Source organism: Clarias gariepinus, chromosome 12 (genome assembly GCF_024256425.1).
Source record: "Clarias gariepinus isolate MV-2021 ecotype Netherlands chromosome 12, CGAR_prim_01v2, whole genome shotgun sequence".
Taxonomy (NCBI): Eukaryota; Metazoa; Chordata; class Actinopteri; order Siluriformes; family Clariidae; genus Clarias; species Clarias gariepinus.
This window is the reverse complement of record NC_071111.1, coordinates 9,679,725-9,707,478: the sequence shown is the minus strand read 5'-3', so window position 1 is coordinate 9,707,478 and position 27,754 is coordinate 9,679,725. Positions and strand designations below refer to the sequence as shown.

General features: G+C 37.5%; 3 protein-coding genes across 4 annotated transcripts; 1 reads left to right on the top strand and 2 right to left on the bottom strand.

The window, feature by feature from the left end:
- Positions 1-1,474: 1,474 nt before the first annotated feature.
- On the top strand, positions 1,475-17,540 carry dmtf1 (cyclin D binding myb-like transcription factor 1). 2 transcript variants are annotated; one of them, XM_053509125.1, is made up of 17 exons: positions 1,475-1,575; positions 4,371-4,483; positions 4,587-4,709; positions 4,802-4,890; positions 4,990-5,089; positions 5,176-5,252; positions 5,879-6,036; positions 6,130-6,162; positions 6,245-6,354; positions 8,113-8,341; positions 8,455-8,606; positions 12,099-12,251; positions 12,358-12,443; positions 13,928-14,086; positions 14,179-14,403; positions 16,589-16,724; positions 16,830-17,540. In XM_053509125.1, exons 2-17 carry the CDS (start codon positions 4,378-4,380, stop codon positions 16,865-16,867), a joined length of 1,974 nt encoding a protein of 657 aa, XP_053365100.1. In that variant the 5' UTR covers positions 1,475-1,575; positions 4,371-4,377; the 3' UTR covers positions 16,868-17,540. The 2 variants fall into 2 exon arrangements, with proteins under 2 accessions (XP_053365100.1, XP_053365101.1); XM_053509126.1 differs by lacking the exon at positions 12,099-12,251.
- A 359-nt stretch (positions 17,541-17,899) lies between these two features.
- On the bottom strand, positions 17,900-22,445 carry tmem243b (transmembrane protein 243, mitochondrial b). The gene is made up of 6 exons (XM_053508250.1): positions 22,306-22,445; positions 21,682-21,768; positions 19,858-20,030; positions 19,648-19,698; positions 19,457-19,561; positions 17,900-18,586 (listed from the first exon to the last, which is right to left on the bottom strand). The coding sequence occupies exons 3-6, from the start codon at positions 19,933-19,935 to the stop codon at positions 18,440-18,442; spliced, it is 381 nt and encodes a 126-aa protein (XP_053364225.1). The 5' UTR covers positions 19,936-20,030; positions 21,682-21,768; positions 22,306-22,445; the 3' UTR covers positions 17,900-18,439.
- Positions 22,446-24,207: 1,762 nt separating this feature from the next.
- meig1 (meiosis/spermiogenesis associated 1) lies at positions 24,208-26,621 on the bottom strand. Its single transcript, XM_053508845.1, has 3 exons — positions 26,569-26,621; positions 26,038-26,295; positions 24,208-24,785 (listed from the first exon to the last, which is right to left on the bottom strand). The coding sequence occupies exons 2-3, from the start codon at positions 26,185-26,187 to the stop codon at positions 24,657-24,659; spliced, it is 279 nt and encodes a 92-aa protein (XP_053364820.1). The 5' UTR covers positions 26,188-26,295; positions 26,569-26,621; the 3' UTR covers positions 24,208-24,656.
- Positions 26,622-27,754: the final 1,133 nt, after the last annotated feature.

The following is a 27,754-nucleotide window of genomic DNA, read 5'->3' as shown; positions in this document are numbered from 1 at the left end:
GGGTCTTTGTGTATAGAGTTTGCATGTTCTCCCAGTACGTGGTGGGTTATCTCCGGGTACTACGGTTTTCTCCCACAGTCCAAAGACATGCAGATTAGGTTCATTAGAATTAGTTCAATCTGTGTTTCCTAATTGCCCATAGTGTCTGCTTGTGTGCACCTTGTGCTATAAGTCTCCTGGGATGGTTCTGGGAACATAAGGAATAATTTTCACATGTGAATTGGCCACCCCAAAATCTTGACCTTACCCCATTGAAAGTCTTTAAGATTTGCTGGAGAAGGCTTGTTGAAGTTGTTAGATGCTCCCTTTACTAATACAAGATCTCACAAAAACAATGCCATTGTGAATTCCTGGTTTAACCAAAGCTAAAGGCGGTTCAATGAAATATTAGAGTGTGCCATGTTTGGCTGTGTTCAGTGGAAAACATTGTAAAAAGTTTGCCATGTTGGAATGACAAAGAAAAATAGCTTATAATAATTGAATTAGATGGCTGTTTAAATAAGGATGGGGGTATGGCGTATAGTGTATAATATATGTTGTTTGGTTTATATTGTGAATGGTGTATGATGTGCACCATGGTGTTTAATATGTATTGTATTGCGTATAATGCATGGTGTTTGGTGCATGCTGTATAGTATGTTGTGGATAATGTATAGCACAGAGTGTATAGTGTAGTGTATAGTGCTGGGTGTACAATGGTGCAAAGTGTTTGGTGTATGCTTTATAGTTTGTTGTGTATAGTGTATAGTGCAGGGTGTACAATGTATAGTGTATAATGTATGGTGTATATTATAAAGTGTTAAGTGTAAAATGTATGGTGTACTCTCTATGGTGTATATTGTATGCTGTATGATAAATGGTGCATTGTGTATAGTGTATGATGTATGGTGCATTGTGTGTAGTATACAATATATAGGGGTAGTGTATTGCATATGATGTATAGTGTGTATAACGTATGGTATATGGTGCATAGTGTATGGTGGAAAGTGTATTGTATATGATGTATAGTGTATGGTGTACAATGTGTGATAAATGGTTCATTGTGTACTGTATAGTTTAAGGTATACAGGTATAATATATTGCATACAGTGTATGATGCATGTATATGATGTATAATATTGTTTCGCAAAGATTAAAAATCAGACTATTATAATTGTGATTTTTTATATAACATATAATATAAAGAACAGGTATAAAAAAAAAAAAACGAATGTCAGTAATTAATCATTTATTAGTAAGCTTTGCTCACTATTGCCACAAGGTGGTGCTGTTTCTAAAAACAAAAAAGGGTTTAAAATGTAAACACAAAATCGGGTCGGCCATGAGTGAAAGGTATATTTGTTAAAAACAATTTATGTAAAGATATATAAATTATATAACAAATATAAAATAAAAACGAATATATTTTAGGTTATTTTATTAATCACTAACGTTCGGATTTCCGTTAAATCGATGCTGTTTATACCGGAAGTGACGACAGGTCGTTTCCGGTCTGTGAAAAGAGGCTCCTTTTTCCTCCATCCTGGTATTTGGATCATCCTGGTCCCTGCGAAGTGCCCGGACCCAAAACAGGAAGTAAGTAGCAAAATCAAACATTCTAATGGGTCCTCGGAGAGCTCGCGCCGCGCGCCGCGTGCCGCGCGTTTCTGAAATGTAATCTGAGAGGATTATCACAGGTGGAAATCACCGGCGGTGTAGAGCTGTGTTTCACAGCGAACATGGCGTCTGGGCTTTTCTTTTTCTCTGCTTCTGCAGATACTGACACACTGATCCTCTCCTACTGACACACACACACACACACACACACTGAACCTCTCCATGGACACTGGCACTGAGCTCCTCAATCACTACAACTTCACTGCATTAAAACTAGAACAATCATTCATTAATATTGCAGCTGATCATTAATTCACATCACTAACATCTAAATGTTTCTTAGGAAAATCTTTGCACTGAAGATGTGAATCTATCTATCTATAAACCTGTTGTCATTATTATTACCCTCTTCTTTTCCTAAGGATTATGTTTTTTCCCACCCTTTGGGCTTTTTGGGTGTCTTGACGTACTCGAAAACTCATGAAAATGAGCAGACAGATTGGAATCTGCTGCCATTAGGATGCCTGAGAGTCGCGGGGCCCCCAGGGGCCCCACATGAGATTTTGCTACATAGCTCATACACACTTTCATGTAGGCACACGAAACTCTGTACAGATTTAGAGCTCATTGAGCTGAACAACTTTCCCACCCGATGGATTTTGTTATACTCCTTCTAGGGAATTTAAACGATCGTCACCAAATCGGGCCGATGTGATCTAAAGACATTGAGGATGCAAAATTGCGGAGGGATTTTTGATATCCCAAACGGGTCAGCCGTGATAATGTCTTAAACTTACGAAAAAATAATAATAACTTTCTGTGTGGCTTTATATTGAGTGACGTTATATTCATTTGCACACTTCTGGATATTTTTCATTCATTTCCACCTTTTATTTGCATTTAAATTTATTTTGTCTTGTACAGATAGGTTTTGTTTTTCTTATATACTTTATGTTTCTTATATATTTTTGAAATTTTTAAAATATTTTGTTCTACTTTCTTATAGTTAAGCTATTTATTTCTTGTTTCTCTTTATTTCTTCTTTTGTTTTTCTCTTTCTATTTCTTGTTAATTGTTTTAAAAAAATCTAAAGGTCACAAGCGGAGGTATAAGCATTTCACTGCATATCGTACTGTGTATGACTGTGTATGTGACAAATAAAATTTGAATTTGATTTGAATTCAGTGACATCACATTCAGTGACACTGAGTAACATCATTGTGTGAGTGTGTGCATACATTTTAACACTCACATCTCTGTCTCACACGCCCGCACGCAGAAACACACACACCCACACACATCATAACACACATCACTAATGTTAACACAGACTTACACACCACACACACAAACATGCACAAACACACACACCTCTCCCTCACACACACACACACACACACACTAACGCACTCAACAAATATTTAGGGCCTAAACTGACATTAGCCCTGTATAGTGTGTGTGTGTGCCAGTTGTGCGGTGCAACCAGGTGGCGATGACTTTTTCGAGGTCTTAACACACTGAAATAAGACACAGGTTTTGCGGTGCCCCCGGGGTGGCGATGGCACAGGGTGCTCGGGCCCGTCATCGTTGCTTGCAATTATATTTATTGTTGTCATTATTGTTGGTAGACATTTAAATTATTTTAAATTTAATAAACTGTTTTGACAGTGTGTGTAGCAAGGTTTATTTTAGTTCGATCTACCAAAGATTTGAAATTATTATTATATTATTTTACCTGCAATGTGTTGTTGAATTGTTTTGACAAAGTGTAGTACTAAAGTTTATTATTATTATTATTATTATTATTATTATTATTATCCATAAACTAATGTTAATGTGTCTACAGTAGATCAGGAGCTGAAAATTTTATATCTAGTAAATGTTTGTCCATTATAAATTTAGTTTTTTTTTAAATAATTTTGACAGTATGTAGTAGAGATGAGGGAAGAAATCGATTCCTGTAATCCTGTAAGAAATCAATTCCTTTATCACCTCACTGACTCACTCACTCAGCGTCTATACTGCTTATTATCCTGAATACAGGGTGGTGCTATTCCAGGAGACTTGGAGCATGAGTCAGGTTGCCTATTTATCACAGGGCTCCCACACATACACGCACACATTCACACACTTCAGATAATTTGGGAACTCTACTTAGCCTGACCTGCATGTCTTTGCACTGTGGGAGGAAACCAGAGTAACCAGTGGAAACCCACCAAGCACAGGGCAAACCCCCTGCACACGGACCCGAGGCGGGAATCAAACCCGGACCCTGGAGGTGCAAGGCGACAGTGCTAACCACTAAGCCACTGTGCCACCTTGACTCAAAACAAATTTTTTTAATATATATTTTTTATTTACATCTACTGGACTAGAATAATTTTTTCCTTTTTTATCTCAATGTTTTATACACCACTTGTAGAATAGACGGGGTAAATGCGACAGCCATTTATTCACTTCATTTCAGTTCTTTTTTTTTTTTTTTGCAATAGCAATATAAGTAATGGAATATGGTTTCAAAGTCTCAGCTGTAAATCACTTTGAGTAAAATCCTCAGCTAAATGAAAACACATCAGAGCTTTGAGTCCTGTCTGATATCTGAAACAGACCCGTAACTTACATCTGCTGTTAAAGTGAACCGTGATGGCGATGTGCTTTTCTCTTGTGAACATGAACGTAACAGGTTCACAGAATAAAATACGATAAAATCTGATGTCACTCCAGGTACACATCGTATTCAACGTCCAGTGTTTGTTTTTCTTGCTGTCTCTCAGGCTGAGCATGAACGCAGGAGATGTCTCCGGCACCGTGGCTTTGGACTCTGTCAGTTCTGTCACTTTTACACAGGACACCGACGGTACCATCATCCTGCACTGCTCTCAGAACGGTCAGTTTGTGTGTGTGTTTGCGTGGGGCGGGGGAGGAAAAAGAAAAGATAGATCTCTTAGGTGTCTAATATTTTGGCGTGACTTTTGAAATGGTTTTTACAGATGACGGGCCGATGGGCTCGGACGAGGAACTTGAACCTGTTCATAAACGGTTGCGATTGTCCAGTGAGGAGACAGACGACCCCGCCTCCGCGCAGTCTACTTACTCTGTGGTCGCACTTCCACGTGAGTCCTCGCAGTTAAAAAAACAACAACAAAAAAACAGACCCAAATAAAGGCTTTACAGCCAGTATTAATCCTGTCATTTCACGGATCAGTTTCAGAGCGTGAGGAGAGCTTCGAGGTGACGATGACTGCTACTGAAATGAAAGACGATCTGGATCAGGAGAGCGCAGATCAGTCGAAGGTATTCATACGTGGGTGTTAAGCCTGAGTCATGGAGTTTGGTCGGGCGTGCTTAAGCATTGAAGACTTCATGTCTCTGATGTGTCTGTAACGTTAACAGGATGAGAAGTTATCCTCCCCACGGAAAACCTCTGACGTGACGGCAGTCAGCCAGGCCTGGTTTACGACGAAAGAGGACAAGAACACATTAGTGAACAAAGGTGCGCTGAGGGAAAAAAAACTTGTACCGTAGTGAAACTTACTAACATAATAAAGGATTTACAACTTTTTGTCACTTTTTGTTTAGGTCACAAATGGAAACAGGGGATGTGGTCGAAGGAGGAGATTGATATATTAATGAATAACATTGAAAACTACCTCAAGGTAAGCTCACCTGTTTAAGAACACGAATTCGTTAGGGAGTAATCAGTCAGTTATTTCCGACTGAGTAATCTGATTGGACGAGAGGCTCGGTAATGGACGCTAACATCACTGGGACGTTTACCTGTATGTATCACTCCTCGTCCCAGGTGTTCTACAGTGTTTAATTACACTAACTGTGTGTGAAAGTAGCTTTTTAAAACCAGGCTGTATCCCAAATCCTTCTCTAAACCTAAGCAAGGGCACTACTTGGTGTGTGGGACAAGTGATTGTTCAACCCAGTGCATTAGCTTTTCATTTGGTGCTATTTCGGATTCATTCCCAGGATCTGGAAGTTAACATAATTAGATAATTCTAAATCTGAATAGGTGGAAATATAAAGAGAAATTTTTATAGGAAATAACTTTATAAGAGGACTGTCCACCACCTTCATGGTTTATTCTCCTCATCTTCTTGGCCACACAGGACCAGTAAGAATTTAAAACTATTTTACCCCTGGAAATTACACTGTTAGTCGCCAGCTCCGCCTGTCGCGGAGCAACATAACTGGTTAAATAAACAAACAAATCATAATCTGTAGTTCAAATGTAGTGGACATATTATGATATTTCGTCTTGCGTTTCCTACAGAACCGGGGGATTCAGGACCCTTCCGAGATCATCTTTGAGATGTCAAAAGAAGAACGGAAGGATTTTTACCGTAGCATCGCCTGGGGTTTGAACCGTCCCCTGTTTGCAGTTTACAGACGTGTGTTGCGCATGTATGACAATCGCAACCATGTAGGCAAGTAAGTACCCTGACGCGCGGTAGGGATGACCGCTAGGTTTAAGTCCATTCCTGACATGTTTGTGCCGATACTGAGTGTTTTTATTCTTTCCAGATACACGCAAGAGGAAATCGAAAAGCTAAAAGAGTGAGTGCCTGTTTCTTAAACTCTGCCTGCGTAAAGTTTTTTTAAACACTTGTTTTTAAATACACAGTGTTTATTTGATCAGACTCAGGCAGAAGCACGGAAACGACTGGGCCACCATCGGATCAGCTCTTGGACGCAGCGCATCATCTGTGAAGGACCGCTGCAGGCTGATGAAGGACACGTGTCATACGGGTTAGAGCAAGCATCAAACACTACACCTCAGACCGTATGCTCAAAACCTCAGTAATAAAGTCAGGTGTTTAGACTCAGTGTCGAGATTTTGATTTCTCAGATTGCAAGAGGGTTCTTAGGTACTCGGCTCAAATAGACAAAGATAATTTTTTTGTTCTGTTCTAATAAAAAAATAAATTCTTTTAATCAATTGTTATAATTATTTTATGCAATTAATTGCTATAAAACAATAAGTACTGTAAGACCTCGAATTGCGAGTAACGCGGTTTGCGGGTGTTCCGCAAGACGAGCAAAGGTTTTTAATTAATTTTGTCTTGGAAAACGAGCAAGTCTTGGTTTTACGAGTACTGAGTATCATGTATCATATTCTTGTTTTGACGCTGAGCGTCACGTGACCACAACTGAGCCAACCTTTTTTTTCTCTCTTGCGCTGCGGAATTGTGGGTAATCATCTCCCCTGCCGGGTCTAAGTGCTCATCTCTTACTGGTATAATCAACATCCGTGCACGCGTGTACTGTTTACTATAACACTGTGACCACGTGTGTGTGTGTAAAACATATTTTATTTTGTGTCTGTATGTGGGCGTGTACAGCACGCGTGTAAAGCAAAAGACAGCCTGCTCTGTGTGCGCGTCACAAACCCCTGCTACTTTCGCCTTCACAGACACAGCCACACACACACACACTCTTTCTCTATGCTCTACACAGAAACACTGCTCTGTCGTAATTCTTTTGAAAGGTAAAGTGCAGGTTAATTTGTTTTATTTTTACTTTATATTTTGTATTAATTTTGTACACAGAAACACTGCTCTGTCGTGTATTCATTTTTTGGGCTGTGGAATGAATAATTTAAGTTTCCATTATTTCTTATGGGAAAATTAGATTTTAGTTTACGAGTGTTTAGGAATACGAGCCCACTTCCTGAACGAATTATGCTCGTAATCCAAGGTTCCACTGTATTTAATATGAAGTTCTTTATTCCCTAAAACCTGCTGAATCCAGATGGACAGAGAGTCAGAAAGACGTCTTCAGTACTCTGGTGTTACTCACTTAAATTTTCACTGCTTAAGGATCATGTCCAGATATTTACCATAGAATTTTACAGAATTCCCGAGTTATAGCCATTTTTGTGCAGAGGGGAAAGTTTAGAAAGTAAAAGTCCTAATACATATTTGTTCAATCCAATAACTAGACCAGATGATTCTAACTAACTCTTCCGCCAGATAAAAAAAACTAATTAGTGAAATAACTTGTTTTGTGCAAATTTCTATTCTTAAAAATAATAGTTTTATTTATTGTTGCTCAGTAAGTCACTCTATGGTTTTTCTTATCCGTTAGCTTTTACTTTCTCCAGCTTTTTTTTTTGGTTGTGTTTTGTATAAAGATAAAGCCATTATAGGAGCTGGAGTGAATAAATTTGTTCTCCTTATTATTATTATTATTATTATTTTAGATGTTTTGAAGATGAAGGCAGAAAGCCAAGATTGAGGTGGTTTAGACATGTTCAGAGGAGAGATTGTAGAAGGATGCTGAGGTCGGACTGCCAGGCATAAAGAGGAGATTTATGGATGGAGTGAGAGAGGACATGAAGCCAGTTGGGGTGAGAGAAGAGGCTGCAGAGGATAGAGTAAGATGGAGGCAGATGATTCGCTGTGGCGACCTCTGAAAGGGAACAGCCGAAAGATAAAGAAGAATGAGAGATTTTATATATATATATATTTTTTTTACTATTATTATTATTATGTCCCTGTTGCTCAGGTAAATGGACAGAGGAAGAAGAGAGAAGGTTGACGGAAGTGGTGCACGAGCTGACGGGCACCGAGGCTGGCGATGTGGTGACTCAGGGCGTTTCGTGGGCGTCCGTGGCCGATCTGGTTGGCACACGCTCGGAGAAACAGTGCCGCTCCAAATGGCTCAACTACCTGAACTGGAAACAGAGCGGAGGCACGGAGTGGACCAAAGAGGACGATCTCAACCTCATCCGCAGGTCCGTGTCTGTGAGAGAGAGAGAGAAAGAAAGAGAGAGAGTAATGAAGGATGTTTAGAGATAAATGATGTATGTCGGAGCGAGTGATGGATAATAACTGAAGCTGTGTGTAGGATCATTGAGCTGGCAGTGGAAGATGAGAACGAAATAAACTGGGATATTTTGGCTGAGGGATGGAGCAGCGTTCGCTCTCCTCAGTGGCTCAGGAGCAAATGGTGGACCATTAAAAGACAAGTGGCCAATCACAAAGACCTTCAGTTTCCTGGTAAGGCAAAAAATAAAGCGGTGTATAGTACACATACTGTATTACTGGATAACAGTTTTTGTTTGATGGATCTAACAAATGTCTTGTCAACAGATGTCTTCATAAATGGTCTGTTGTTTTGCTACAGAGATAAAATAGATTTTAACTAAATGGTAGTTTAATGTAAACCACATGCAACATTTCAACATCATAAAGTCTTTTCAATTTTTCTGCTGCATTTAAATGAATATACAACCATAAAAATAGAGTTACTTCGGTCATTTGGAAGTATTAAAAACATAATGATAGTCACATAAACCCATAAAAGGTGCTATTTAGATGCTTTTAACGAATATGAGGAGATTAGATACTGTATCTAAGAGGAATCTGAGGAACATTTGATTCACACAACTTGCCACGGGTTTTACACCGGATGACCTTCCTGACGCAACCTTCACATTTCAACTGGGTTTTGGGCCGGCACTGCATTGGGTTTGGGCTTTTGGGTGGAAATTGGACCCGGACCTTCCGCATGGCAGACGAGAACCCTACCACTGAGCCACCAATGCCCCTTCATTACACTGGTGATGTACAGAGGCTGTTGATTCAACACAGGAATCACCTAATATAAATATTATCGCAGTCCCTAGTTGCCGATTCGATTTGCATTACAATTCTGGATTTTAGAAACATTTAATTATTTGTTCGTTACAATACTAAACTAATTTTACCAATCCTAAACTAATTTGTTCTTACCCCACTGGATGCTATGCATTCTGCTATCGTGTGAATAGTTTAGAGCACCACCTGTTGGACTACAGATGAACAGCAACATTTTACCACATCGGATGCAAACGTACATTAACTAAAAATCCATGTAAAAAAATAAAGTCACACACAGGAAATATGATGTATAACTGAATCAACCATCTCTACTATTTATAGGTGGAAAGTAGAGATGATGAAAAGAAAAGCTTTCCCCTTTTTCCTATACAAATGGGCATTGCAGGAACAGCTGGAACGGTAAAAGAAGTGAAAAAATTACGGACTGCACAAATTCTTGTGGAAGGCTAAAAAAATAAACAAATAACCAACAATGGAAAACTGTTACATGCCAACATGTTAGCTGGAGTACAGGTACAGACATCGCCACATCCAACGCTGAACTACAGGAAAGGGTCATCCATCCCATATTCCATATGGAATCTGATGAGAAAAAATTTATTTGGTCCACAAATACAACACATCAAACATAATGATTCAATCCTGACATCAAAACAAGAAAATTGCAAACGTACAGTATTGACAGCTTTAGGACCTGATAATATTTGCTATCAATTTTAAGAGAGTTTACTTCACTGTTTTCTTAAAATCCTTCTTAAAATCTTTTTAACTCTAACTGAATATCAGGAAATATTGCATCTGCTTGGCATGAAGCAGAAATAATTTCTATTCCAAAGCCAGGAAGAGATGATAAAGATCCTTCTAACTATCACCCTATCGGTTTAACCAGTTGTCTGTACAAACCAGTGGAGCTGATGGTTACTGACCGCTTGGTCTGGGTACTGGAATCTGAGCGTTGCGTAAATAATGGCCAGTGTGAATTCAGGAAACGTCGAAGAACTACAGACCACCCTGTCTGTCTTGAAAGTTATATTCTTTATGCTGTCATTAGCAAAGAACATGCTGTGGCAGTATTTTTGATTTAGATTAGGCATATGACACATCATTGGAACAAGGTATCCTAAATGATTTGTATCACAAATGAATTAGGACATTTGCTTTTTTTTTCAAGTCAAAATAGCAAATACATTATCAGAACTGCATAAACAAGAACTTGGAGTACCTCAAGATAGAATTTTATATGTAATTTTTCTTTTAGTATTTAAATTAATAGCATTGCAAAAACCATTGGCTCTGATATTCTTTGTTAGATTATATGTAGATAATATCTGCAGTTGCTGCAGAAGCAAGAATATGATAACTATTGAGACTATTGAAAGTCCAACAGAAGATAAATGCAATAGAGTCTTGTTTAATGCAGAATAGCCTTAAGTTCTCACAAATAAAAACCGCTTGCATGGATTTCTGTCAGCTTTGGTCATTACACAAAGAGCCAGAATTGTTTCTGCATGGAGTTCCCATCAAAGTTATAAAAGAGACCAAATTTCTTGGTATCACCTTAGACAGCAAACTGTTTTTTATTCCGCACATCAAATTACTGTACTGAAAATGTTTCAAAGGCATACACTGTATATGTTTAAGGTTTTATCTAAAACCAAATAGGTTCAACTCTCATTAATATATCTAGAACTTTGATTAGATCAAAGCTTGATGATGAAAGTAAAGTTTGTGGTTCAGGCAAGAAATCATATATTAACCTTCTGGATACTGTACATTATCAAGGCATACGACTAGCACTAGGAGCTTATAGAACATTATCAATCCAAAGTCTACAGTATATGTGGAAGTCAGTTAACCCTCTTTGGAAAATAGATGTTTAAAGTTGGCACTACAATATACAATTAAACTTGGAACAAATAAGGAAACTCCAGCCTATCCAGCATTTTTTTTTTTTTTTTTTACAAGTCAGCATTCAATAACCTATGAAAAGAAACCAAACTATATCAGTCCACTTGGTTTGTGTATAAAAAACGTATTTAGGGAACCTTAAAGTGGACTTAAACTTCCCCATGGAATCTCCAAAATAAATAATTCAATCTACGGCATCAGGGTTTACCCATGCCAGATCAAATTTAGATTTTTCATTTACTGCAGAGGAATATGCTTTACTAATGGAAATAAAATATAAAGAAAATATAAAAACACATCAACCAACAGTTGATTATAACTTTTATGATTTTGAATTGATGATTCCTCTATACTCTTTACAGATCTGAGACCTGTATATGTACATCAAAAATAAATGGCAATCAAAATGTGATCTTTAAATAACAAATTAAATGAAATAAATCATGATGCTGTAACAAAACTTTTAATTTTAATAATCATTAGGGTCAAGTCATTTATACAAGTTGCAGGATAGGACATTCAGAATCTTCACTCAAACTTTTACTATCTAGAGAAAATTCACCTGAATGTTCATCATGTAAAAACTCTCTGTCTCTCTAAACTAAAATCCAAATTTAGTTTAAAAGATCTTAGAAAAAAATTATCTTAAACATCTCATTGCCATGAATATAGCCATTGAAACTAGAAAAGAAACTAAGAAAGCAGAAAAAAAAAAGTTACTTCCTGTTATCACTTCTGTCATAGGATTTATAAATATTCTGTCTTTCCCCTCTCTTGAATTTAATTAGAAAAAAAGAAAAAAAAAGTCTGAGCAATAGAACAGCTTTGACTTTATACTGGTACAAAACACTGACACTGGAAACTCCTTCCAAAAGCTATTAATGATTAATTAAGATCTTCATATAGAAATGATAACGTATTACAGCAAGACCCCTAAGACCAGTAATAGTTGTTGCTTTGTTTATTTTCCTGTGTGTACAGTCTTGCTAAAAGGACTGCAGGATGTCATGGAAGCTCCCTCGTCCACAGTGAATAAAGTGGTGGTGGTGGGTTCGCGCTCCGTTCACGCCTCGTCTAGCCCCGTCACTGCGTTACAGATCCCTGTCCAGATCCCCGTCCAGATCACACACGTCTGTGAGTGTAGTCCTGTAACACGGTGTATTGGACCCTGCAGTTACATCGCTGTAGCTTCGAGTCAGGTGTTGAGTGTGTGTGTTAAGTGTGTGTCTCTTGTGCGTAGCTTCTTCAGACAGTACGAGTGGGAGCTCGGAGAGCGGGACGATTACGCTGAACTCTGGAGCGCTGCAGACATTTGAACTCCTGCCGGTGAGTATGAACTTTCCTATGGGAGTTTAAGGGGGTTACAACCGAAATCTTTTATGCAGGTGTAGTTTGTTAAGGAAAGCTGTAATTAATTAGTGAATTAACTGTTCTCATTAGGGTCACATGAACAGACTTCTAAATATTACTGAAAATAAAAAAAGCCTTATTACTGAGTTATTAATGATCAAAATAGTAATAATTGATCATTTATAGTCTATACTGTATTAAGGTTCCCTTAACTAACATTATTATACTGCAGTAGGTGTTACTAGTAAATCATAAGTAAAATTATGATACTCTGACTAATGTTTATTTAATTAATAACAAAAGAGGTCCACATACATTTTCAAAACAATTACATACACACAATACAACTTACAGCACTTTGGTCTCCTGGTGTTGCCACCGTTGAGCCCTTGAACAAGGCCCTTAACCCTAGCTAATCCTGCGCTCTGAACCCAAATTCCTAACTGGGATATAAGGAAAAAAAATACTTTTTACTGTGCTATAAGGTACATGTGACAAATTATTTTAATTAGTGGTGCTTGTGGATCAAAGCACTACTATTATTATCTCTCAGGCTTATTATTTTTTTCTTTTTCTTGTTCTTCTTTCGTACAAAAGTTTGGCATGACTAGTCCCGTACCGTTCGTCGAAGACCCATGAATGAGGTGTCAAATTCGTCAGACTATTCAGGATTGGGGTGCTAAGACTTTTCGGAGGGATGGGCAGTAAATTCCCCCAACAGGGGGCAATTAATCTCCCCAAAAAATCCCATAGACTTAACATTAAGACCAACAAATTGAAGCGCAGAGTGAGAATTTGGTAGAAATATCAAATTTGCCACATTTGAAGAGGCTTTAAAGCTTGTTGGACCATACCCTGCAAGAGGGTATAGGTTTTAACCCCAAACCAATTTGCCCTATTGACTTATAATGGAAATTTTGGCGTGTATTCATTCCTGTACCGTTCGTTGTAGACCCATGAAAGAGGTGGCAAATTGTGCGTTTCATTCGGGAATGGGGAGATATGACTCTTGTAAAGAGGTGGAGGGTAAATTGTTTCACCCTAAAAATCCCATCCCAGGTTTAATAATGAGAAAAACTTTTACTGATTCTAGCACAGAGTGAGGATTTTGTAAAAGTATCAAATTTACCACATTTGAAGAGGTTTGAAAGCTGTGTCAGAAGATACCCCACAAGAGGGTATAAGTTGTACCCCTGGGACGCAAGTGGTGCCCAAATTTGCCCTATTGACATATAATGGAGAAGGTACTCCCTATTGAAAGAAGTGCTCACAGTTGCATGCCCTGCTATGGTAATTTCCATAAAAGCTTTGAAACTGATCCTTACCGAGTTTTGCCAGAACAAGCACCTCTCTCATTTTCTTCCGAAAATGTACCTCTCTAGTTAGTATTATTATTTATTGATTTGTTGTGCTTTAATGCATGTGTCTCTCTCCTCACTTTCTGTTCTGACCTTCTCCAGTCCTTCCACTTGCAGCCCACCGGCACCCCTGGTACCTATTTCCTCCAGACGGGGACCAATCAGAGCCTGCCGCTGACACTTTCAGCCAACTCCACTGTTACACTCGCAGCTGCAGGATCACCCAGCTCACCAGAGCAGATCATTTTACACAGCCTCAGCGTTAGTATTTTTTTACTCATTTGAATGTTTTTGTAGTAATGACTGGATAACTAACGATGAATCATCTCTTTCCTCACACACTTGATGATCAGGGAGACAGCCTGAGCGACAATGTTACAGTACAGATGTCTCATCCTGGGATCATAATCCAGACAGTGACATCAGAAGACCTTCCCGACCCTCTTAACCAATCAGGGTTGACGTCGGAGCAGGACCTGGCCAATGAGGAGGCTGCGGAGGCGTCCGAGTGCTCGAGGGAAGGGGAGGAGCCAAGCGAGCAGAGCACGAACATCGTACAGGAGGACTCGACAGATAAGGTACGATTATCCCTTACCTGCATAGAACCTCAGACCGTCTATAGGAAGGTCACAAATAAATAAATCTGACATAAGGTTTTATATATGGTTTCAGTAACTGGATCCCAGTAGAGAGAAAGAGAGAGATCCAGATACTTTACAATCATCTAAAGCCTTTAACAGCCAGAGACCCATTCCTGTGTAAAACCCTCCTTTCCACAGACCCCCACCTCTCACGATTTAGACAGTATGACTGTTGTTTCATTATAACATTCCAACTGTTCACAAATTAGACACACAGTTGAGTGCAAAGGTTTGCATACCCTTAGGACAAAATGAGAAATAAGAAACGGTTAGCAAAAAGACGTTGTGTTGCTGCTTCACATCTGCTTTATTATCATCTAATCAGGCGAATGAATTAAGCATTATTACACGAGAGGGGAGTGGTGTCGTACAGATGCGGCCAGAGATATCACAGCCGTGCTGATATCCAGCAGATATAACGGCATGACCTCAGGTGTGATACTGATAGGTTTGGATATTATGATGATTATTCTTTTTTTTTAATTGAATTAGTTATTTGCTTCACCAACACATGTTCTTCTGCAACTGGACCAGGATTAAGCAAGGCCGACAACATTTCATGGTTTTAATGATTATTCCAACCAGAGGGGTCAGGCATATGTTTTTTTCGTTTAGAAGGGGCAAAATTCCATGGCTTTGTCATCTAAAATTTTAACAAATTTGACAAATAAGCGAACCTTAACACTAATGTGAATCACTGATGCTGAAGACACTTAACAGACAGTAATTCTGAAGCTATTACTGTGGTCATGACGTGAGCTAAGATCGGTTACTCGTACCTCACACAGTTGTGTATAGGCTCCTTATATCTTTGCTTGACCGCTACAGCCGCCCTGGTGAGTGGTCTGTCACTCAATGGTACACTGCTGCGCATGTCTTCTCAACATGTAAGATTGATTATATATATCAGCATTCGTGGAATGCCTCTTATCCAATCAAATTTCTTATTTAGATCTAAACTGTATAGTTGGAAATCATTTAACGTGATATCAGCAAAATGTTCGTGTCTCTCTTTGTGAATGTCGTATTTAGATGATGTAATTTTATCCATACAGTTACTAAGTAATTTTGATAGTATTTGCAATTAAGTAAAGAACGTATTGTAGTTTACGAAATGTTCTTTTGTTAACGAATGTGCCTAATATTTAAACAGCTGGAATTTTCTAACAGAACATGTCTGTGCTAAAATACCTTTTATTTTTTTCTATTTTTTTTATTTTTTAAACATTTAGTCCTTCATTTATTTATTCAGTTCTTATCATTCATTTATTTCATTTATTTGTTAGTTTGTATTCCATTAAAAGAAACATGCCATTGCTTTGGATGTGTTTTGTATCAAAGCTTTTCATTATGCTGTTATTAGTTTGACCCAACCTCGAGCGTTTGATAAAAGCAATTTAAATCTATAAAATAACTAAAAACTGAATAATAAATAATTGTTGTAATTTTATTTAGTGTTTTGTTAACGTAATAATATTTTCTACCAAAAGCTAAAGCTTTATTAACAGTTTCCATCATTAAGTAATCAATGCTAAACAACAAATAATATTCTGTAAGAACAATCAAACGTTTCTGATCTTCAGCGCTGTAAATTAATTAATAACCTTTTCAGTTTGATAATTTTAGCAAATGATTTTGTTTAATAAAAATGTCTGTTAATACTAATAATATAGTTGCATGCAATGATGCCATAACCTCCCGGGTGCACTGCACAACCTGTGTGCCTTTTGAACACACCAAGACCTCTAAAAAGCCCAGACGATGATGTCACTGAATATGAGGTCACTCAGGACGAGGCATTTTTCAGCATACGTTTAAGGTATCATCACACCTGGACGTCTCTGTCTGTCTGGGGTTGGTGGCGATCGCAGTGGTGCAGGTGTTTGGGTGGTCATTTTTTGTGTAGTGTGGGTATGTAGAATGGCTAGTCTGTGTGCACATTATGACATCAGCATTATCAGAGCAATGGCAATGATGTCATAGTGTTTGGGCCCTAATTATAATTATTTAGTATTAATTCCTGTAATACTATTATTATTATTATTGAATATAAATAAAATACAAATATAGCACCCCAGCTTGTTTCCACCACACACATTTAACTGCGTCTCCCTTCTAACAGAGTTTGAACTCAAAGGAGGAAGGGGTGAACAGCGTGATAGGCGAGGGCGCGGTGCTAATCGTCCCATCACCGAACAGCTTCATCCCAACCAGCGACATCACCACTGACTCCGTCCTTCCCGTCGGGACACTGACAGGTCAGACTTCATAACTGATCCTGAGCGGCATGCATTTCTGTCTCCTTAAAGTTCCTACTTTAATCCAGATATGTGTGTCTCTTTATGTTATATTTCCGTCCCCAGATCCCATTCTGCAGAACCAGGAGGAAGGCTCAGACTGACGAGCGACCGCCATCATGTAACCACGCTGTCAGTTTTGTGCATTTAATGCAAGAGAACATTGGGTGTATCGGGTGAATAAGCCACCGTTGTCAGTACATCCTGCTGGAGATGGGAAGTATTATTGTGAAGGCCATATGGTGTACGCTGGGAGAGTCAGAATCATGTGTGAACGCGTTTTCTACAGTTTGCCAAACCCGACATTAGATTTAACAGACTAGTATGAACGCACTGAGCCAGTCTTACTGAGAAAGAATCATAAGGAGGACACACATACACACAACGTTTACTTCTTTGGATCTGTATAATATTAGTCTGAGTATTAGTAGAGTTTTGTACACGTACTACAGTTATGGACGAGGTGAACTCATGTTTTTAGACATCCATTGGGGGGGAAAAAAGCATTACACTGTAACATGAATATTTTAATATACATCCGAGTACTGCGTTCTCATTCACGTTTCATGAAATTTGCACTGTTTCCATGTTCGGTTATCATAGAGTGTTAGCCAAACACCAAACATCCACTTGTCTGGACTGATGTTAATTTATCAAAGTTGTTACTTTTCTATGTGAGTGTTTTGGTCGTGTTTATTTATTGAATAAGCAAAATGTTATTCACTGTGTAACATATATTACTTATGTTTCTAAAATAAAAAAAGCCTTAATATACACTGTAATCACCTTTGGCTTTGATTACGGCACACAATGTGGTGGCAGGCTCATGTGAAGATGATGTGATAACCTGGTCATTCAGTACATTCAGGTCATCAGCTGACTTCATCTTAGTGCCACATAACATTGCTGGTAAAACGATAGTTCCTATAAATGCTTGCCACTCATCTTCAGTACTATGACTAATAGAAATACAATTATAGCTAATAAAAAAAATTAAACTATCCTACACTACACAATTTCAGTTAAAAAATGTAATACAAAAGTTTTTACATCATTTTCCTGTCATTAAAAGCCAAAATGTCTTGCCTTTCAGACAGAAACACTGACAAAAATGACAAAACACGAGCACACTGAAGCACGGGAATAAGGATTTATTTCGTACGTAAAACGCACATTAGAAATTAAGTTTCGACAATCATTAATCTTGGTCATATGAAATGACACAGTGTGTAGAGATGCAGGAACCTGAGCAGAAACCCGGACAAGTGTCTAACCTCGCCAGGCTCCGTCTGCGTCTCTGTTTCGGTAAGTGCTTCAGCTTCAAGATTGCATCAGCAACATGAGCAATCTCATTCTGGAATGTTTGTCCTACATATTGTATAATATACAAATATAAAACGCTTTCTGCAGGATATAACCATGGCTTATAGTTAAGAACAGTCTCACAGTTACATTGGCTTATATAGCAATGCAGGAAAATACAGCACTCAGGATGCAAAAAAAAAACACCTGCATACACATCCACCGTGCTACAGAATACCAATATATTAACATCTATAATACTGTTGGTCCACTTGGAAGGCCTCCAGAGGCTTACGGGCCCTGAGGACAAGTGCATGGGGCTGGAGCAAAAGCAAACCGTCACATGTTCACTTCTACCAAAGTTCCCCGTGGTCCTACGATAAGGCGTTGGCCTTTTTGTCACGTCCCACGTCGTGGAAGTACAAGTTGGCACATATGCATAGCAGGACAACCGAAAACAGCATGAAGTAGATCAGGTTGCGAAATTTTGGCTCCAAGTCACCCTGTCTGTACCATCTGATCTGATAAGACATGAAGAAATAAAGGTGTTTTTATCACTGCTGAAACATCTTAAACAATTACTTTCTTTATTACATCTGCTCGTTCCTAAAATCATTAAGATTAAGGGGGAGAAAACAACACAACACTTCAGCTGCTCACAAATTGTGTGACACTTTGTGAACAAATATTACACAAAAATAACCTGAGTAAAGACAAAATACTGTTTTTAAATAATGATTTTATTTATTAAGGGGAAAAAGTTATCCAAACCTACCTGCCCTATGTGAAAAAGTAATTGCCCCCTAAACCCTATAACTGGTTGTGCCACCATTGCCACATTGCAGTCAAGCGCTTCTGATGACCTGCAATGAGTCTTTCGCATCGCTGTGGAGGAATTTTGGCCCACTCTTCTTTGCAGATTGGTTTTATTTTAGCTACATTGGAAGGCATTCAAGCATGAACCAGGACTTCAAGCACGAATCTCGGATTTAAGTGTTTTTTGCTAATCATGGTTCACTTTATCAAGCAGGTTCTTTTTTAATTGATTTCTTGATTCAATGGGTCTGGCAGTTATCACGGTGTGGCAAGTGAAATTTAACTCAAAAAAATGTGGTTAATCGCAGTTCATTCATGATTTAGAAAGGGACATTTTCACCAGGTTTGTTTGGACAGCCTTTTTCTCCTAATAAACAAATTCATTATTTAAAAACTGCATTTCTTTTTAATTTACTTGGGTTATCTTTGTTATATTAAAAATTTGGTGATCTCAGCTATTTAATTTTTCAAAAATAGGCAAAAAAATAAATAAACAAATCAGGTATTTTAATGATGTTTACGTGTATGTTTACGTACAGTATGTATTCGTAATATAACGTGTGCTGTTAACTTACCAGAACCAGCACTGAACCACACATCAGCAAAATACAGACAGCAAAGAAAATGTTCAGTGGCTTCGGAGGCAGTGAGGGGAAGACGAAAGCGCTGATAATAGTCACCTGGGTGAAGAAAGAAAACTTCAGGACTCAAAGTTTAATCACTTATAAATATAAACTAAGTGATCATTCTTCAGAGCTTATCTTACTATAACTAGTAGAGATGCAAGTCCACCAGTTACTAAATTGATTATCCTATCCTGAAAGGAAATCACAGACAGAAATATGAGCCAGAACATCTCGCATCATGCATCTCTTACAGCGAGGTTGCGATGTTATATCCATTACAAATTAAATGAATTGTATAAATATTCAACTAATTAAAGCAATGGTTATGAAGAGACTGAAAGTCCTCCTACCCTTGCGGAAGTCTCCCCGAACAGAGGTCTGTTGTCCAGGACACTGGTGCCATAAGTCCGTGTGGAGAAGTCTTCCATGTTCTTCTCTCCCAGCGTCCCTTTTCTCTTTCTCCTCCTGAGTGAAGGCAGGAACTACATGCTCCTTCGGTAGCGCATCCCTAGCAGTGAGCTCTCTGAAGAAAAATTAACCGTTTGATTCCGTTAAAAATAGAAAATCCTCTAGACATGGATGGATTGGAAAAATGACAACAATTACAGTTTTATTTCTTAGAAGAATGACTTTGTGACATCAAACATATGGGCAATATTATGATTCAGTAGCTTGTAGATCCACCTTTGGCAGCAATAACCTGAAAAAATAATTTTCTGTATGAATTTATAAATCTCTCACATGGTTGTGGAGGAATTTTGGCCCATTCTTCTTTACAACATCGCATCAGTTCAATAAGGTTTTGGGGAATTTGCTTATGTATTAAAGGTATTGCCACAGCATTTTAGTTGGAATGAAGGTAGGGAAGTTCTAGCTGTCAAGAGTAAGGGGTGGAGCTATGAAGATCTGTGCAGATTTAATTGACTTGAGTCATAAATTTATAGACATTTAAATTTAAATGCTTGAGTTGTGGTTTTAAGGCTTGACCATGAATCTGTAAATGAACTTTGTAAAGGGTATCATCAGGAAGGATATTTACACAGGAGCTGCATCACAATTTATAATTTTGCGAAATGCCAAAGTGTTGCGATAAGTTCAGAATTTTTTTTGTTCAGAATTTACAAAAACAAAAAAGAAAGAATTTTTGGGAAAAAAAATTAAAAGTTAATTAACATTCATTGATAAACACCTCTTTTTTTTTTGGTCTAAGTCAAATCGAGAATTTTAATTGAGTTGAGTTAAAAGCTGTTTTAATTTCTCTATATAATCCCCTGCTACCATAATGCACCTATCCCAGTTTTTCACCAGTGCGGGGAATGTGGCAATGACTCCCAGCTGAGTTCCTATAACGTTCAAGTGGTGTTGGTGAATAATTGTGTGTACAATTTTTAGACAGATGGATGGCTTCTGCAAATGGCGACAAGTTATCCACTGATTTCCAAGGATCTGACATTCCACTCGCTAAATGATCACGAGAGCGACTGCAGTGGGCTCCAAGCCACCTTAGCTGGGATCATCATTCACGTACATGCTACCTTCTGTAAAACGTTTGTACAATTCATAACTAAGAGTCTCATCACTGTATTGTGCTTAAAGTCTTCCTTTCATCCTTCTCTAATGAAGAATTTAAGTCCCAGTTTGACTTAAACGTCCCTCGTATGTAAAGTAGGTACAAAAATACCAACAATCATATTAAACAGCCTTATGGAATGATAGATCATAGTTCATATTTGTACAAAACGACTTAGAACATGAAGCAGTGTGACATAAAGCCACACTCATCGTAGCATTTACAACAATACAGTTACTTTTTACTTAATACTAAAACTCTGTAGGAATTTAAATAATCAGCATGATCAGGATCAGTAGTGAAACATTTTTCAAGGAAATCTCCACTTGAATACAAACAGGGTTATTAAAGGCTAAAACAAAGAGCACATTCTCAGTGCAGTTCAGCTCCTGCGGCGTGGATCTTAAAACCACAAAAGCATGTCATGTGAGCAGCTTATCTGAGTCAGTAAATGTAAAACCCTGACGGAATACTTTCTCTTTGACTTTTAAAGGATGTAAAAGTCAGAGATATTCATGCAGTTTGAGTGGTAAAAGTAAAGCACACTAAATCACAGCGGACTACGACAAATTATAATCTGTAACATGCAAAAAGTCAAACTTACCTCTGTGTCTGAGGCAGAAATGTCTTTCATTTATGACTGAACTGTTTAACGTCAAAGTGGAATAACATTTTTACTGAAAGCTGTGACCTGTAGAAAAGTAAAGATCAAGCCAAGTTTTATTTACACAAAATATTATATCATATGTCTATCCTTATATCATATATCCTCAATGGCACTGCTTTGAGGTGTGGTTTTATTTTTATTTCCTTGAATAAGAGCTTATCTGATCACAGACAGCAAGTCACACTTACTCAAGACTGCACTTTCTATCATTCCATTTATTTAGTTCTGGTTTTGCAAAGAAAAATTATCCCCCCCCCCCAAAAAAAAAAAAAAAATCTTTAAAAAGGTTTTTTTCTTCCCCTATCCGTTTTCCGACAAACCCGCATCCTGTACTGTGATTGGACAGGATTCCTCTTTTATCCAAGCCTGCCCTGAAAGTGTACTGCGCGCGAGAGTAAAGCGCTAACCAATCCTAGCACAGAAGGCGGGGCTTCTTGAAAGCGGGTAGGAGAAAAAAAAACGGTCTGCAAACACATCGAAACTCCATAACGTTAATAAGCTAGGTGAATGAGACAAATATAAAGAAAGATAATTTAAACAAAGTGTTTAACGTGTACTTACTCAGATATAGAGATTCTTTTTAATAACTCGTCCTATTTTCTGAAAAAGTCAGACCACCGCACCGCCTCGGTATCCTCGGGGGGTAAAGTGCAGCATATTACTCCGGACGTATGAAAGAAAAACACCAAGAAACCGGATATGACGTAGTCTTAAAGACACACGCTTTGTTTTAAAGAGCTAAAATAATGGTCTAAAGAACCAAACCTCTACAGTAGATAGATAGATAGATAGATAGAAAATGCTGTATTTAAATTATTTCATTTATTATAGAAAAAAAGCTGTACAAACCTATTTTGTTCTGTGCGGAAAAATAATTTCCTGCTTGCTAAATCATGTATGAACTGCAATTTTTGGAAAGCTAAGTAAAAGTTTACTTGCCACACCCAGGACTGATTACTATTCAATTCAATTATATTAAATTTTATTTGTATAGTGCTTTTAACAATTGTCATTGTCGCAAAGCAGCTTTACACAATCAAATGAAGTAAAGATAAGGTAGGTGTGATGTGCTAATTTCTTCTGGTTCTAGTGAGGACTCTCCCTGCTGCCTTCTGGACTAGCTGAAGCTTATTTATGTATCTAGTTGAACAACCAGACAGTAAGGCATTACAATAGTCCAACCTAGAGGTGATAAAAGCATGAACTAGTTTTTCTGCATTGTTTAGCGACAGTATATTTCTTATCTTGGCAATATTTCAGAGGTGAAAGAATGCTATTTTGGTAATATTATCTTCATGACCTTTAATGAAAGGCTGAAATCTATAACCACACCGAGGTCTTTTACTGTTGCAATTAATTGAACAGAAAGGCCATTTAAAGTTACACTGTAATCTAAAATCTTACTTCTAACTGAATGCGGTCCTATGACTAAAACTTCTGTCTTATCAGGATTAAGCAGAAGGAAGTTAATTCATCCAATCTCTTATGTCCTGCACACATTGCTCAGCTTTAGTAAGCTGTTTTTTCTCATTTGGTTTTGCTGAGACATGTAACTGTGTGTCGTCAGCATAACAATGAAAACTAATACCATGTTTACGGATTATGTTGCCTAGGGAAAGCATGTAAAGGGAAAAAAAGCAGTGGGCCTTAAACCGAACCTTGTGGAACACCAAACTCCACTAGAGAGCATGCAGAATAATCACCATTTAAGTCAGATGTTAAGATGTTTAAGTTAAGAAGATGATCGTCCTGTTGCATCTGGTGTAAAACTAACACCATTTCATAAAGAGAACATCATACCAAACAGTCAAACATGGTAGTGGTAGTGTGATGGTGTGATGCTGCTATACAGCTTCAGGACCTGAACGATTTGCATTAATTGATGGAATCATAAATTCAGCATTAAGGCAAATTAGAGTTTTGGAGTGGCCTAGTCAAAGTCCAGTCTTAAGTCTGATTGAGATGCTATGGCATCAAACAACAGGTTACACCATTCAGTGTGGCCGAATTAAAACAATTCTGCAAAGAAAAGTGAGCCAAAAATTTCTCCACATCGATGTAAAAGACTCATTGCTAGTTATCGCAAAATCTTGGTTGCAGTTGTTGCTGCCAAGGGTGGCACAAGTTATTAGGTTTAAGGGGCAATTACTTTTTCACATAGGAAATCAATTAAAAAGCGCATTGATTTTCATGTATTTACTTAAATTATCTTTGTGTAATATTAAAATTTGTTTGATGACATATGTATACTTTTTCATGATACTATAGATAGATAGATAGATAGATAGATAGATAGTTTTTGCTTAATGCTAGTTACATAAACTGTGATTATTGTGCTTATCAGAGAACAGTAAGTTTGTTTAAAGTTGTATTTAAGTAAAAGTCAGTGTGTTTGACTGAAACAGAGGTTCACAAGTGTAAAAAGGGCCAGAGGTCACAAAACAGCTTCATTTCAAGTGACACTAACTGCAGACCACATCTTACATTTATTGTGTTTGTTGGTTTTGGGATAAAAATCATATGACAATATCTTCTGATTGTTTTTCTGGTAAAGATGATCATGAACCCTAAACATACTTTGCTTTAATAATCAAATGTTCACACACAGCAGTTAATCATTACCTTGTCCTAAAGACAGTATTTAGCAAATGCAAAAGATGCCCTAATAATAACAGCTATAATAATAATAATAATAATAATAATAATAATAATAGCAGTTGTCCTGCATTGTTATGTTTAAAATCAACTTTTCCATTATCAAGCTGCACAATATTATGATGATCTATCAGCAACACCGTCTTCATTAAAAAGCACAAACAGTAAGAGACTAAGACATTAATACAGTAAGAGAAACATAACAAACAAACAAACAGTAAGAGACATAGATGAAGTGCAAGAGCGGGTCGGTGATGTCAGTACACGTAGACCTTGACTTTGTGTACATCTCTGTCGTCACATTCTCGATTCCTGCTGTAGTAATAAAACGTGTTGTCTCGTCGTTGCAGCTTCTTCACAAACCCTGTCTCTGGCCAGCGGTCAATCTGAAACAGCACACAGCACAGAAAGAGCCACGCTTTAACAACAAATTATGAAAAGTTAGAAACAATAATTAGAACAGACCATGATGGGTTTCCTCTGAAGTATCCAGTTTCCTCTCGTGTATTAGTAACACTAAATTAGCCAGAGGGGTATATGGTGGGATGTGATGAACTGCCGTCCCATTCAAGATGTGCTCCTGCATCCTACTCACCTGGAGATCCACCGTAACCATGATAAAGTGCTTACTGGAGAAATTTCTGTAGATTGTGTACATGATTTTAATTAAAGCCAACTGGGGTCTAAACCCACTGGTGGAATAACTTGCATTTTTTCCCTGATAACAGCAAAAATAACTTAAAATCATCTGTCATGATTACTTATGTGTAATATTTATGTGTAATACACAATACACTCACAATATGAAAAAAACATTGTGTTTTTGTAAAATAGAGAAAATAAACAGCTTGTGCTTTTAGCCGTCTCAGTCTCAACGAAAATCTTTCTGAAACATGTCACTAAAATGAACTGAAACTTAACATACAGACATGAGACATATACAAGGTTGTTTCAAGATTAGCTCTATTTACAAGCTCTGTCCCTCCTGCAGATGCCTTAAAACCTGGCAGTAGAGTTCGCTGTTGATGGTCTGTAGACAAATTCTCGATGCACAATGCTGCAACTGTCGAAAAAGATGATGTGCATGCACTTGGTCAAGCTGCAGACCTGCCTCGCCCTTTTTAGTCATGGAGATGATTTACTTCTCCACTGCGAAGACTTCGTCTCAGGGTCGTACCCATACATGCAAGTTTCATCACAGGGCCTTTATGTTCTTTTGCTGTTGAAGTGGAACGCCTCTGTGACAGATTTATGCAAAATTTCACGTTTGCTCTTTTCTCTAACTTGGTGTCCATGAAGAAATAGCAGACATTGTAAAACACATAGACAGAATAGCACCAGTTGCACAGCTCCTGATAAACACAGGATGATGTCTTTTGGCACACTGACTTATGAAGGTCGATGCTCCCTGTGACTGCATGCATCCTCGTGCTTGAAGTGCATACTTTTAAATGAAAAAAAAAAAGAAATATTCTCAGATTATGTAAACTGTATAAAGCCCAAGGTGAGGTAAAGTCTTTAATATTTAATAATAATGACCTGAGACGGGATATGACCACACGTTATTCACAGAGCAAACACTTAGAGTAATCCACGTACAAAGCACACACTTCCCCTCAGACAATGCAATCCCATTACCTTGGCTTGTTTAATTTGCCTGTACTCCCGCTCATCCCTGTATCCCGCCTGCTGAAATCTGTAGAGATTCTCCACTTCATCAGTCCACTGCCTCGCTCGGCTCATAGACCTGGGCTGAGCATTTCCATCCAGCAGAGCTGCACAGGACATCCCTCTGATCCTATCTAATCTTATCTAATCTTATCTTATCTTACTGACACACAGTTTGCTGATGTACATATGAAGTCTTCTTGGTTCTTTCTTTGCAGATTGTTAAAACTGTAAAAATACACAGACAAATGGACAGATGATCCATGTTACATCCTGTTATCATTAAGTTTGTTTTTCTCCTTCTACTTTAGATAGACAAATAGCTGTTATATAACTAGCCTAATTAGTTTACTCCTCTGACTTTGTTACTAAATCTACTAACTAATCTACGTTACTAAAGTTAATGAATGCTTTATATTATTGTAGCTTTATAAATGCTAATCAATTCTGTATTATTTTTGTTATTCATTTCTAAATGAGTGAATATCAAAGGATATTTACCAGTCTTCAAAATGAAGTGCGTGTTGTTTATGGTTTCCCCAGCAACACTGCTGTCACCGGAACTTGGTCCAGGATTATTTGGTTGGCCAACCGTAAATAAACCCAGAGTTCTTTTTTTTTCTTTTAATCTTTTTTTTTTTAATTGAACAGTGAAAGTTTGGTATTGCCACTCTTATCATTTTAATAATAAGAAGAACGTGTTTATGTATTTATAAAATGTTTATATATATTTTGACGGTATGTTCGTCATTTGTAATAGTTAACGTCAGTAAATTGGCTGTTACTGTCTTTTTTTCTTCATCACTAGAGGGCGCTGTCCCGTAATGTTGCCAGGTGTCTGAAGACTCCATACACCTTTTAAAACTGTTAGATTGAGTGTTTATAGAATTCACTCAAAGCTTTTGCTATAAAAGAAACAAATCAAAACAATCTTGTGATAACAAAATATATGATGTGTTTAATATTATTATTATTATTATTACTTTGCATAAGTACCTATCGTTGATGGGTTAAGAGTTTGTAGAAAAATAGTTTAAAGGTTATAGCTGATGAGCTGTAATGTAATCAGTAATAATATTTCTGCTTAAAGCCCACATGTATGTGTCTGTCTTTCTATCCAACAGAACTCTCTTACTTATAATTACAAAGAAATTTTTAACTTTTTTGATGACATATGTATGCTTTTTCATGACACTGTAAATAGATAGATACGAATGCTAGATCGAAAAACGAATGTTAGATAGATAGATAGATAGATAGATAGATAGATAGATAGATAGATAGATGGATAGATAGTTTCTTCTTTAAGTTTTAAACTTGAAACGAGTGGGATTACTTAAGTGAGTTCATTAAAGCTCACTTAAGTAATCCCAGTAAAATGTTCAGTTTAGATTTTCCTAATTAATATTTATAAGTGCAGGTGTTTGTTTAAATATCTAGCTTATTTTAAAACTATGTTATTAAATCTGGCATATAACTGTTCATATCCGCTTTTACTTAACATTTTGATTTTCCTTATGGTGCAGGTGAAACTTCAGGTAGAAATTAAAGTACTGCAAAAGTTTTATTGAATTCTGTCCAGCAGGTGATTTAAGACGCACCCACAGTTTAACGCATGCGCAGTACGCTTTGATTTCATTTATAGCACAGGTTAAACCTCAGACATATACCCAAGTACTCATTAAAT